We start from the raw sequence: 13,539 nt of genomic DNA on the forward strand, positions 1-13,539 counted from the left end.
CTATTCTGCTGTTAAATCATGTCTCTTCCTCCAGAGCGGCACTCACTATTCTGCTGTTACATCATGTCTCATCCGCCAGAGCTGCACTCACTATTCTGCTGTTACATCATGTCTCATCCGCCAGAGCTGCACTCACTATTCTGCTGTTACATCATGTCTCATCCGCCAGAGCTGAACTCACTATTCTGCTTACATCATGACTTATCCTCCAGAGCTGCACTCACTATTCTGCTGTTAAATCATGTCTCATCCGCCAGAGCTGCACTCACTATTCTGCTTACATCATGACTTATCCTCCAGAGCTGCACTCACTATTCTGCTGTTACATCATGTCTCATCCGCCAGAGCTGCACTCACTATTCTGCTGTTACATCATGTCTCATCCGCCAGAGCTGCACTCACTATTCTGCTGTTATGGCGTGTCTTATCCTCTTGAACTACATTCGCTATTCTGATGTTTTACCGTGTCTCATCCTCCAGAGCTGCAGTCACTATTCTGCTGTTACATCATGCCTCATCCGCCAGAGCTGCACTCACTATTCTGCTTACATCATGACTTATCCTCCAGAGCTGCACTCACTATTCTGCTGTTACATCATGTCTCATCCGCCAGAGCTGCACTCACTATTCTGCTGTTACATCATGCCTCATCCTCCAGAGCTGCAGTCACTATTCTGCTGTTACATCATCTCATCCTCCAGAGCTGCACTCACTATTCTGCTGTTACATCATGTCTCATCCTCCAGAGCTGCAGTCACTATTCTGCTGTTACATCATGCCTCATCCTCCAGAGCTGCACTCACTATTCTGCTGTTACATCATGCCTCATCCTCCAGAGCTGCAGTCACAACTAAACACTGAGGTTGGGTGCCAGCAGTAATAGCTGAATAGCTGTTCCTGTAGTATAAGGTGTGTGGATCTCATGTCATTCTATTACTATTACATCAGTGACATCACCCAGGAGGCGGGGCTGTGACTACCTCTCGGACATGATGTAGGGGTTGGATTTGTCATTATAGTAATGTTTTGTGCTCGTTGTGTTCGTCCTCCTCTGTATTTCTCTGGGTGTTCTGGAGGTCATCTTCATTGCCCTCCCTGGGTGGATTTTCCAGAGCTTTGCCTAATAAAATCTAATGAGACTTTTTATAGCGTTGACAGGAATCGTCCGTCCTTCTGCTAGTAACAGAATTAACAAATGAATTACGGATTGTGCTTCGGTTGGCAGCGGCCGTGGTGCGGTTAATCCTTCTCATTAGTTCCCAAAGCTTTTCAGTATTAGCTGAAAATCTTTCTGTTCTACAAGTTTAATCAACTTCTAACAAATTTTATTACAAGACACCAGGCGTAAGGTGGAAATCTGCAAGAAGAGGCTAAGGTTTCCCAAGGGCAGGTACCAGGCCTGTGGTTATTGGCCTCCTTGGTTCACGTTTAGTTGTCCCATTGGTCCAAGGTTAAGGCACCCATACACCTTCCATAACTTTTGGCCGCACAGTAGTTTGACACTTTTCTCTTCCAGCTTCCCCATACGGCACGGCCAACTGTTCATGTGTTTCTATGGGGAGGAGTATGATGCAGCCAGACAGCTCCTCTAAACCTTCCATGGGGCCCAACACTTCTCTTCCCTGATGTCATCTGTCCATGAAGTGTCAGGAGGCCACCATACACCCTATACTGGTGGGTTTGGTTGCCTTTGATGTAAAGTATATGGTTACTTTTAGTGGCCTCTTTGATTCAGGGTTGTGGCCTCCTTGATCCAGGGTTAGTCGCCTTCTTGGTACAGCATTAGTAGCCTCACCAATCCAGGGTTAGTGACCTCTTGATACTTTTGATCCAGGGTAAGTAACCGTCAATGGTCCAGGGTGGATTGCATCAGTGATTGTGTAGGATTAAACCATTTTGTTGAATGCCAATAGTATTAATGGGGTAAAAGGATGGTTCCCCAGTGGGTCCATGTGGAGTATGTAAGGTGGTTCCCTTGAGTGTGAGGCCCTCTATCGATACCATGATAGGTTCTCTTAGGGCCCTATTCCACGGAACGAATCTAAGCGATAATCGTTCGGTTGAATAGCAGTTAAACGATTAACGATTTCTCGCTCGGTCGTTAATCGTTTAATAAGACCTGGACCTATTTTTATCGTTACTCATTCGCAAATCGTTCGCATTGAATAAGACGTCGTCCGGTCGTTTGCAGTAGTGACGAATGCAATAGCGACGACAAGACGGCCGCAAGAACGATCATAAGTAACGATTATCGTTCCATGTAAATGGGTGAACGATTTCAGGTCTTTCGCAATAGCGGCCTTTTGGATCGTTTATCGTTAACAATTATGCGAATGATATTCGTCCCGTGGAATAGGGCCCATAGAGGAGATGTTGACTACTCTCAGGAGGACAATAGATACTACTCCCTAAGGGTATATCATACAGCAGGAAGATCCTGATTATTTTTTATGGTCAGCGGACTCATCTTTCTGGTCCCAGATCCATAATAGCTTATAGGTTCTTTTACAGGTAGAATGGGACACTTGGAATGGGTGACTCTACTAAATCTATTTGGTTGAGGCTCTGGCATTGCTGTGTCTTTCAGGCTCAGGGATGATAAGGATTAAGGGCAGAGACACCGAGACATCAGGAGCAGCAGATAAAAATCCTCACTAAATCCTTCTTTAAAGAAAGAATATTAGTTGGCCGGTCAGGGAAGTGGGGGGGGGGGGGGGGGGGGGGGGGTTTACACTGATCAGGAGAAGGATTGAGGAAATAACCTTAAAAATCAATCAATAAAGTCCAAGCTGGAAGCTTTTAGGAAATGTCTATGAAGTTTTTGAAAAATCGACACTGGAGGCGTTTTCTGGTATTCAGGGTTAATACTCGGATCTCGGTCAATGAGTAAACATCTTGATATCTTGGCGTCTCCAGCTGAATCTGGCAGAGAACATCTCCTCTTGCTTGTTCATCTTGCTCCTGGCATGCCGTGTACACCAATCAGAAACTGGGCCAAGAGGCTGTACCCTGCCAACTGGGCCCACGGGCGCCTGCCGTCTGGCGTCCAACATGGATCTTCATGTGGAGCCAAGATTTAACCTCTAAACCTTCTCCATATGAGAAATGACTGACCGTGATGGATGGTGGGATCGGGGGAGTGGTGGACCTAAAGGCGGAGAATATTGTGCGCCATTCTGTATGATGTATATGGCACCATGTAACCGCAGGATGTGGGAGACTATTATACATCACTACAAATAAAAGAAATTCTAAGGAGGAAGAAAAGGAGGAAACCAGAGACGAAATGAACAATAATCTTGGCATCTTCTCATACAGAAGAAGAAATTCACTACCATGTTATGCATTACAGAAGGTGATCATCAGGCTTCCTGCTTGTGTGACTGTCCACAATTACCTGGGGATACCTGGTAGGAAATGCTCAGCTCACCTGCAGCACATCTACAGTGGAAATGAAGTATTAGTGAAGTAACGTATTGAGGTGATGGCTCCTCCATTGGTGGGAAGGTTCCTTGTAGCCTCTGATGAGTGATGGAGAGGGCACCGGACAGTGGCCCCTCTCTTAGTAGGGTATGGCAAAAAAATAAATTAGTCTGTCATGGCTATAATGTGGCCATGGTCCGGAGGCTGTTCTTATTAGATATCAGATTCTATAACACGGATGTAGATGGAGAGTGGTGACTCTGTCCTCCTATATTGTGGATCTTTATATATCACTAAAGGCTTTTATATAAGTTGCTTAGTTCTGGTTCATGTAATGTATTCAGCTAAGATCGTGATATATTCAATAAAAGGAGTCTGATAATTCTACCGCCCGATACACGTACACTGTACTTCCATCTCACCACCCCCGACTGTGACCACAAATCTATGGAGACAAATCTCTATTCTACAACCAGGGCACATGTACTGCACCTTGATCCATCCCCTCCCTGCTCCAAATGGAATAAAACTTTGTTCCTACATCTGACTGATTGTGAGTTCTGGACTTCATTTGTCTACCTTTAAGTAGTAGTTATATATCTGTATATAGGAGCATTATTATAGTAGTTATATCCCTGTATATAGGGGGCAGTATTATAGTAGTTATATTCTTGTATATAGGGGGCAGTATTATAGTAGTATATTCCTGTATATAGGAGCAGTATTATAGTAGTATATTCCTGTATATAGGGAGCAGTATTATAGTAGTTATATTCCTGTATATAGGGGGCAGTATTATAGTAGTTATATTCCTGTATATAGGGGGCAGTATTATAGTAGTTATATTCCTGTATATAGGAGCAGTATTATAGTAGTTATGGTTCAGGGAAGAAAAAGAGTGCTGCACCTCACACCTATGACTGATACTAGTGCCTCTCGGCTGCATAAAAAACATCAGAATTCTGTATGTGAATTGATCAAGCCACACTGCCCCATGTACCGCGTGCCGGTATCTGATACACATGGGTCCCTACACTAAGTCCACACCGTGCCGATCAGCAACCACCCCCCCCGCAGGCGTGCACAGTCAGGGAAGGGAGGCCATGGAACGGCCCTGTAACCCCCACGCCACAGGACCAGACCCAAAAATGCCACACCAAAACCCAGCCAGCACCACCGGCGGAGGAAGCTGCCCCCAAACAGCACAAGTCTGGATAAGGTATTGCACTCACCATAGCTATCAAAGATAGAATCGGACAGACAGGAGGGATTAAAACCATGAGCAATCAGGTGTCTCCTGTATATAGGAGCAGTATTATAGTAGTTATATCCCTGTATATAGGAGCAGTATTATAGTAGTTATATTCTTGTATATAGGAGTAGTATTATAGTAGTTACATTCCTGTATATAGGGGGCAGTATTATAGTAGTTATATCCCTGTATATAGGAGCAGTATTATAGTAGTTATATCACTGTATATAGGAGCAGTATTATAGTAGTTATATCACTGTATATAGGAGCAGTATTATAGTAGTTATATCCCTGTATATAGGAGCAGTATTATAGTAGTTATATTCTTGTATATAGGGGCAGTATTATAGTAGTTATATCCCTGTATATAGGAGCAGTATTATAGTAGTTATATCCCTGTATATAGGAGCAGTTTTATATCAGTTATAATTTAACATTCGTTCCTTTGGCAAGATTCTGTACAACAATCACACTTCAGAGCTGAGGTTAGCTGCAGATCCATTTCCTTACAGATGGAGTCCTCTATATATATTGACATAGTGACACTGACATTTAAAAGAATAAAAAACATTTGTACATTTTGCAGAGAAAACTCACATTGTGCTTCGTCTATATGTCACTTTACTTTGACAATAACATTTTATATCTGTCTGTAAGTTTTGTCTTTTATTTCTGTATAAAACTGTAAAAGATAAATCTGATTAATCTTTCTTGTCCGCGTCTTGTCCTTGGGTCAGTACGGTGCAGTTTCTGGGAATGTTTGGCCTCTCCTCTTGGTGAAGACACTTCAGGTTCTGATCTTTCTCTGACCACAAGTCAGGTCTCTTTTGGTTTTCTTATTTTTTTTTTTTAGTTCTTTGCCTTATGAGTAATTGGCCATTTTTCCATTCATTAGTGTCAGGCTCATGTACCAGGGCGTGAGGGTTGCTAGTTGCCTTGTCGAGGTTACAGCTGTGCTCCCATGGCCGTGCCCTCGGTTTGGAGAAGCCGTAAATTAAAAAATAGCAAATCGGGAATTTAATGACTGCGGAATGAATTCAATTGTAAACTCAACGTTTGTGGTTTGTTTCTGAAAAATGTTACGTAAAAGCCTTCGCTTGTGTTTGATGAATAATTTCGAGCTTCATTTACCACTTACACCACCAGCCTCAGCACTGTATTGTGTGGACATGTGAGAACTGGATGACGGTTTACAATGTACATGAGCTATAAACGTTCTGGTCATAGTATCCATACTGTATATGGTGACAAGGAGGATTATATCATTGTCTTGGCCCTTTGAGGGTATGTTCCCATTACGGTACATGCCCTGCGGGTGCCGATGAAATTTACTAGCGTGTTCTATAATGGGAACATACCCTTAAATTCCCATTCAAGAAAAGAAAAGGCCGGTAAGGGGAAGCTGTCGGCCTTCTTCCCAAAGACCAGATGGGAATTGGATTCAAGACATCAACATCAAGAGTTTTTTTTGGTACAGGGCTCCCTCACATCTCTATATATCCCTAGTGCTAGGACCCAACAATGTATGTGACGGATTCTATATATATATATATATATATATATATATATATATATATATATTATATATTCTTGTGTATAATTAAAGTCTGGTCTTCTTCTTTCACTACAGCCACAGTAAGATGGCATTATTGGATTGTTCGTTCATCACTGTTGCCATTTTGCTTCGGATATTCCTGACCCATTATGCTCAAGCGTGCCCAGCCGAATGTCGATGTTACAGTATGACCGTCGAGTGTGGGTCCAAGGGTCTGAAGAACATTCCAACCAACATCCATCCCTCCACGCAGGTGTGCCAGTCTACCTCCTTTTCGTATTCATTTCCGTCTATTTCTGATACAATTTCATTTATATGAACCGATGGCCATCATACCTGGAGCTGTGGATGTTGCTAAGTCTTTAGCTCCGTTGATCACTGTTATGGTTTCTATTATGATAAAAAGGATACAGGATAACAGTGTTGGTCCTCTTAGAAAGACAGACACCAGTGGCACCAGACAGATATTACTAACCTATAATGAAGTCAGTGCAGTTCCATTGTGGGTGTTGCCTTGCGCTTTTTTCCCCCCATCAAATTTAATGGATCTACTGATGAGGCCTCTGACAGTAGCGTGAACATAGCTTTAGCTCTAGATTGTATGTGCTCTCACAGGATTACTGGTTAGGAAGTCTAAATTAGAAAGAAAGTTCTGATTGTTCTGAAAGTTCTACAATGTGCCACAGTTTTTCACAATCTTCAGATTTTCGTCTCATTTGCCCTAACCTAAAAGCAGCCCATCATTTTACCTGGCCAAGTCAATAGTCATTCATACACCTGGCATGAACCTGTTTGTGTACACGTGGTTATTATATCCCCCCCCCATTTATGTTACATGGGGTCTTTGGGATTACACAACAGAATCATTAGATTCAGGCAGTCACGTCCATGATTAATCTCATTCCACTCTCCATGTCCCTCATCTCTAAGCTCAATTCTGCTGATATGTGATGAAGAACTGTAAGTGATCTGCATAATGGATGCACAGATGTGGACTGAATACCAGGGAGACGCCACAGGATGGAAAGTCTCAATATCAAAGACATACTGACTTATTAGTTAAATACAGAAAGGATGATGATATAATTTATTTTACCAATGGTAGGCTAACCATCTGACAGATGACAGAATGGTCAACCTCCAGGTGCTTCTGTGTGGACAAAGTGTAGTAGTCAGCCATTATACATCAGGGTTATATATCAGCCAGACTCTGAGGACCCTACCATGGTCACACTGGCACAACCATACATTATAAAGGTGGCCGTTGATGTGGTGGACCCTGTTAAGAGCATATGATGGTCCATACGGTTAGGGCTGGGGGGGGGGGGAGAGTCATGGTCCTCACTAAAACAATCCTCTACTGCTTTGCATCCAGGATTAAGAATGAACTTGGAGGAAACCCTATCCATTAATAATGTGTGGGGGAGGATAAACTCCATCCATAAATAATAAGCTCCAGGTGAAGGTCACATTCATAATTATGAGATGTGAAGGGCACATGACGTACGTAGCAGTGCAGGTTTGGACATTTGACAGTGTTGACGTGAAGCCCAGTCCTACATGTCCGCTTCTCTATTTTCTCCCCACAGACTGTTTTCCTGCAGGATAATGCAATATCTCAGATCCAGCAGCAGGACCTGTCTTCTTTGTCGGGCCTCCAGTATTTGTATATCCAGAATAATACCATCTCTGGCCTGGAGCCCGGAGCCTTCAAAGCTCAACAGCATCTGGTGGAACTTGCTCTTAATGGCAATCGCATCCATCTGATCAACAGCAGCATCTTTAAAGGACTAGAGCACCTTAGGGTTCTGTACCTGGCTGGAAACCAGATCACCCGACTGCTGGCATACACATTCTCCGACCTGCAGGTAAAGGAACTTACAGTATCTAACAGCGAGCAAGACTAGTAGATTATGACTGGGCAATACAGACTGGTAGACTATGATAGGGCAAAACAGACTGGCAGATCATGAGTGGGCAATACAGACTAGTAGATTATGACTGGGCAATACAGACTGGTAGACTATGATAGGGCAAAACAGACTGGCAGATCATGAGTGGACAATACAGACTAGTAGATTATGACTGGGCAATACAGACTGGTAGACTATGATGGGGCAATACAGACTGGTAGACTATGATGGGGCAAAACAGACTGGCAGATTATGAGTGGGCTATACAGACTGGTGGACTATGATGGGGCAAAACAGACTGGCAGATTATGAGTGGGCAATACAGACTAGTAGATTATGATGGGGAAAATAGAGTGGCAGATTATGAGGGGAGCAATGATAGACAGAAGTGGTTGGTGAAGCAGAGGTGACGTGTGGCCTGTAGCAGACCTGACAGCCGTCCTGAAAAATTCTCAATTCTTGTGTGGAAAACAAATTTTCCTCCCCACCAGCCTGGCTGTCACTGGTGGCATTTTAATACTGCTGTCTGACACCTCCAGGAGGCAGGAGACAACAAGCCGGGTTGGTGGAGCAGGCTCACTGAGCACTGTGGAGGCAATGGTGGACAGAACTGGTAGACCTTGTGAGTTCTATTATCTGAATGTAAAAAAACGAAGAAAATAGGAGAGGGCACTCACCATAGATAGTGATCTTCTTTTTTTATAAAACACACAGGACTTTCGGGGCTGCTACGTAGGACGCCAGCACTTAGATGCACAAAAGTGCTGGCGTCCTACGTAGCAGCCCCGAATGTCCTGTGTGTTTTATAACAAAGCACTGAAATAAAGAACATCACTATCTATGGTGAGTGCCCTCTCCTATTTTCTTCGTTTTATGGATTATCTTGCACACAAAATTTTCCTTGGGAAAGTGAGCACCAACCAGTGACTTTATATACCGTACATTCAATATCCACTGCCTATATACAGCCCTATGCCATATACGTTAGGTAGTGCCGGTGTCTGTTGCTTTTTGTGGATTATCTGAATGTAGTAACACAAGACTGTTAGTAGAGGGTAGCCCTATGTAGGGTGCCATTTTGGCCAACTACCAATTCACAGCCGGGGTCAGAAGCAAGGGTTCTGTGGTCTATGCAGGAGGCTTATTATATAGACTTGGAAACTGTTATAGGATGTTTTTGAGGAAAAATCGTATATTGTCTTTTACTGTTTTTAGAGACTTCAAGAGCTGCATTTGCAGGAAAACAACATAGAGACCCTACAGGAGCAGGCCTTCTCTGGACTATCCTCCCTTGCTCTGCTTGACCTCAGCAAGAACAATCTGCGTACCATAAGTCGTGCGGCTCTCCGGCCTCTTATCAGCCTGCAGGTGCTGCGATTAACAGGTATGGGGCCCCACGTGATCCCACACAACCATAGAGTTATTCAATGTCTATGCAGTCTAGTTTTAGACAGACTTGGATCTTATGGTAAAGAGGACAATTTTCCTCTCCACTTGTTGCACATCATGTACATCATGTAAAAATTTAAACCATATAAAATCTTGTAATAAACCTGCAAAATGTGGATCATCAGTCTTTTTTCAGGAACGGCAGTTCATTTGTGTAGGTGGTCCGGTCTCACATAGATAGTGCTGAGCTGTAGTGTATAGCACAGGCGCATGTACAGACAAGCCACTAAAGGTTGAGTTTTCATAGGCGATTACATGATTCTTCCCAATATGGAGGTAATACAGTGAAATGTGATCCACTGGGGTAACTTTCAGGTCAAAACACTGAATCTGTTTGTGAAGACAATCATGCATTATAGAAGATGTATTATTACCCCTGTATGTGTCTGTGACAAGATTTTACGTCATGAAATCTCATTGTCCACTCTTTTTACCTTCTTCATTTCCTTCTTCTGATTCCAGAAAACCCTTGGAGATGTGACTGTGCCCTTCATTGGCTCCGGGCTTGGATGAAAGAAGAAGGAAAACGTCTTCTAACCTCGTTTGATAAGAAACTCATCTGTTCTGAACCACCGAGGTTATCCCACCAGAGTCTGCTGGATATCTCTGGTAACAGCCTTGTCTGTATCCCTCCCGTCGTCCTCGTAGACCCCATGGAGATAACTGCTCGACTAGGGGATGAACTTCGGGTTTCCTGTCGAGCTACAGGATATCCTCAGCCACTGGTTACATGGAGGAAAGTCGCCCACGCTCGCACTAGTCCACCTAGAGGCAATCTGAAGTCCACAAATAGCAGAACCTTTGAGCTGAGTGAGAGAAGTGTAGGGGAGCAGCTTGACTCCGATACAGGAAGCGGAATGCTCTTACTGAACAACATCACCATGTCTCATGCTGGAAAGTATGAATGTGTGGCGTCTAATCCTGGGGGAACAGCTAAAGTCTTGTTTCACTTGACTGTAAACTTGTCCAACCAGCAGTCTCGCTCGTATACATCTGTGGATATCAGCCAGGAGCCTCTATATGACATGGAGAGCATGGAGTTTACCGCGCTTAGCATGGCCACTCAGACGGCCATCGCCATCGGAATCTCCTTGTTGGCCCTGACCGCCATGCTTCTGATTGTCATGATCTACAGAAAGCACCATAAGAGAAAAAAATCAAAAAAGGAGGAGAACATCCTGTATGTCAATGACTATTCTGACGGGCCAACAACATTCGCCCAACTGGAAGAATACAGGGATGAACGTGGACATGAGATGTTCGTCATAGACAGAAATAAGGCTCATTTCCCAACCTACAAGGACCCAGAAGGGATGAGTAGCTTCACCGCTCTAACGGAGCTGACTGACGATCTTCAGGACCAAGGAACTCAGACCCTAGAGGAGGAGGCCGAGCGGCAGATCAATGACATTTTCATGAACCAGGGCTTTCTGTTTCAGCAGCAGATTGCTTATGAAATACACTGTTAAAGAACAATTTATTTCGATGTGCAAAAGGTTGTGGTTGTGACGTGGCGGGGGAGGAGGGGGGGGGGCAAAAGAAAAAAACTGCTGCAAATTTTAATATTGCTTCTTTTATACAGAACAATGAATCACATGGCTCCACAAGGGCCACACAGCCTGCCCCTCCAGGGGCCCTAATTTTGGTCTCCTTTTTAGCTGGTAGAGACTTCATCGCTGCCTTAGTTGGTGAAGCAGAGGTGACGTGTGGCCTGTAGCAGACCCGACAGCCGTCCTGAAAAATTCTCGATTCTTACGTGTGTCAAACAAATCTTGCTCCCCGACGGCCTGGCTGTCACTGGTAGCATTTTAATACTGCTGTCTGACACTTCCAGGAGGTAGGAGACAACAAACCGGGTTGGCGGAGCAGGTTCACTGAGCTCTGTGGAGCTGCTGTCATGGTCCTTTTCCACATGGAAGGCTTGTAATGTCTCTCATCAGACAGAGATGTGAGCGCTAACAGCTCCCGACTGATGGGAGACGCGCCACTCGCTCTGTCACATGACAAATCCTTCTCCTGTCACTTCATAACATGTGAAATATTCCCCCAGACTACAGTCCATAAGAGGCGCCTGGCGCTGTACGGTTATGTTCACACGTCACATGTACGCAATGCAGATTTTAAGAGAAATCTTTGTCAAAGATTTGCGCATTTTCCTCAGGATTTTAGATTTTAACTTTTATTCCATTGTTGTTGTTTTTTTCCCATTCATTTCATTGTTGTTGTTACACCACACGTTGCACCCAAATGGAAAAAATTGTACGAAATTGCAAATGTCCCCCTGAATTCAATGGAAGATCGTGCAGGTTTCATAAAGATACGTCATTTATTTTGTGTGGAAATTAGACGTGAACATACCCCAAGCATTCCTACATAATGGAGTCTCTTCTGAATTAACTTTGAACATTGTGCAATGAAAAATTCTGCAACTTTACAATACACGTGTTTCAGCTCCCAGCCAAGATCTCTGCTTGTTGTCGACAAATGGAATCATTCTCATTTATGTTACCATAATAAATACCCATCCTGACCTGGTTCTGCTCACAGAGCTGAGGGTTTGTGGCCATTCAGTCTGGACACCCCAGCAGCACAAATCTTTCATAAGGGCTTTTCCAGGGGCCGATTATCATCCAGGAGCGTCGCTAGAAGTGAAGAAGTGCTAGAAGTAAAACTAACAGCGATCGGCTGAGAACCGGGCAAATGCCTGATCCTCGGCTGATGTATGTCCGGAACCTGCTTTAAAATACACCGCACATCTTCCAGTGTAAATGTGTTTTTGCGGCCGAGAAAGATAAAGGGAAACTGATGTATGTATATAGGATATACTGAACATATAGGATATGTATATATCTGTGCTGTCAGTTTCCAGAAGTAGTCTATACTTACCAGCCATGCTGCCTATGATCCGGCATCTGGTTCTCCAGTCCTCTGGACGCTGCTGTAACTTACGCCCACTGCCTCCTCTGTAATAACGGACAGCTGGAGAAGGCGGGCCTGAAGAAACAGCCAGCGCAATGAGAGCCAGATACCAGATTACAAGCAGCGTGGGAAGTATAGACTGCTTGTGATCTGGAAACTGACAGCACAGATATATAATATAATACCAGGATCGTTGGTGCAGCCCATCTGCTTATTTTCTTGGCCCGTGTAAAGGAACGGCAATTGAGCTGCTGATCTCGCTGGTTGGCCCTCGTTTGTGGCCCCCACGGCCAAGAAATGTCTATTTCCTTAAAGTACCCTTATTTTTTATTGCCTCATTGTTTCAGTGCCCTGGAGTCCAGGCTGGTTATCCCTCAGAGAGTTGTCTAGACTGTATACAATTGTAACAAAACTTCAGCTGAGAGAAGAATTAAGTCTGTAAATTTTCAATTTCAGTATTTACGTTGTTGACTGCACGCAGAGATCTTGAAAATAAAGAAGCATTTATATAAAGTTTATCAGGGTTGCGGGGATGATATAGAGATGAAGCCTTAGGAGCAGGAGATTGGACTGACCCTATAAGAGCATGTAAGGAGAAGCTCAGCACCCAGTGAATTCATGTGACTGGGGTCATCTAATTCCGGTATCGTGTCCAGGGGTGTTCCTCATTCTTCACTGGTGCCTTGTGGATCTGTCCTCAGAACGCAGGTCACCACACTCTAGTGCAGCGATGTCAATGCAGCTCCAGGGCCTTATCTGGTAAGGACGGACATACACGTTATGTACATAATGGGTATATACTTGTTTTGTTCCTTCCAGTACCACAGCTTAACTGTGCATATGCTCTAAATGGGAAGAGGGGAACAACATGCTGCCATACTCCTCTGTCCCGTCCTCCAAACTCCTCCTCCAGTCCATTCTGTCCCCTCCTCCAAACTCCTGTCTCCTCCTCCAGACTATTCTGCCCCCTCCTCCAAACTCCTGTCTCCTCCTCCAGACCATTCTGTCCCCTCCTCCAAACTCCTGTC

The 13,539-nt window shown here is 44.1% G+C and overlaps 1 protein-coding gene across 2 annotated transcripts in view; it reads left to right on the top strand.

Annotated features, from left to right (window-relative positions):
* LRRC24 (leucine rich repeat containing 24) overlaps window positions 1–13,024 on the top strand; it is a 53,471-nt gene extending 40,447 nt beyond the window's left edge. For both annotated transcript variants that reach the window (XM_069956973.1, XM_069956974.1), the window contains exons 3-6: window positions 6,306–6,483; window positions 7,820–8,098; window positions 9,359–9,527; window positions 10,055–13,024. In XM_069956973.1, coding sequence (XP_069813074.1) covers window positions 6,316–6,483; window positions 7,820–8,098; window positions 9,359–9,527; window positions 10,055–11,061 — 1,623 coding nt within the window. In that variant the 5' untranslated portion in view covers window positions 6,306–6,315 and the 3' untranslated portion in view covers window positions 11,062–13,024. The remainder of the gene's footprint in view (window positions 1–6,305; window positions 6,484–7,819; window positions 8,099–9,358; window positions 9,528–10,054) is intronic.
* The last annotated feature ends 515 nt before the right edge of the window (window positions 13,025–13,539 follow it).

This window comes from Dendropsophus ebraccatus, chromosome 2, assembly GCF_027789765.1.
Source record: "Dendropsophus ebraccatus isolate aDenEbr1 chromosome 2, aDenEbr1.pat, whole genome shotgun sequence".
NCBI classification, from domain to species: domain Eukaryota; kingdom Metazoa; phylum Chordata; class Amphibia; order Anura; family Hylidae; genus Dendropsophus; species Dendropsophus ebraccatus.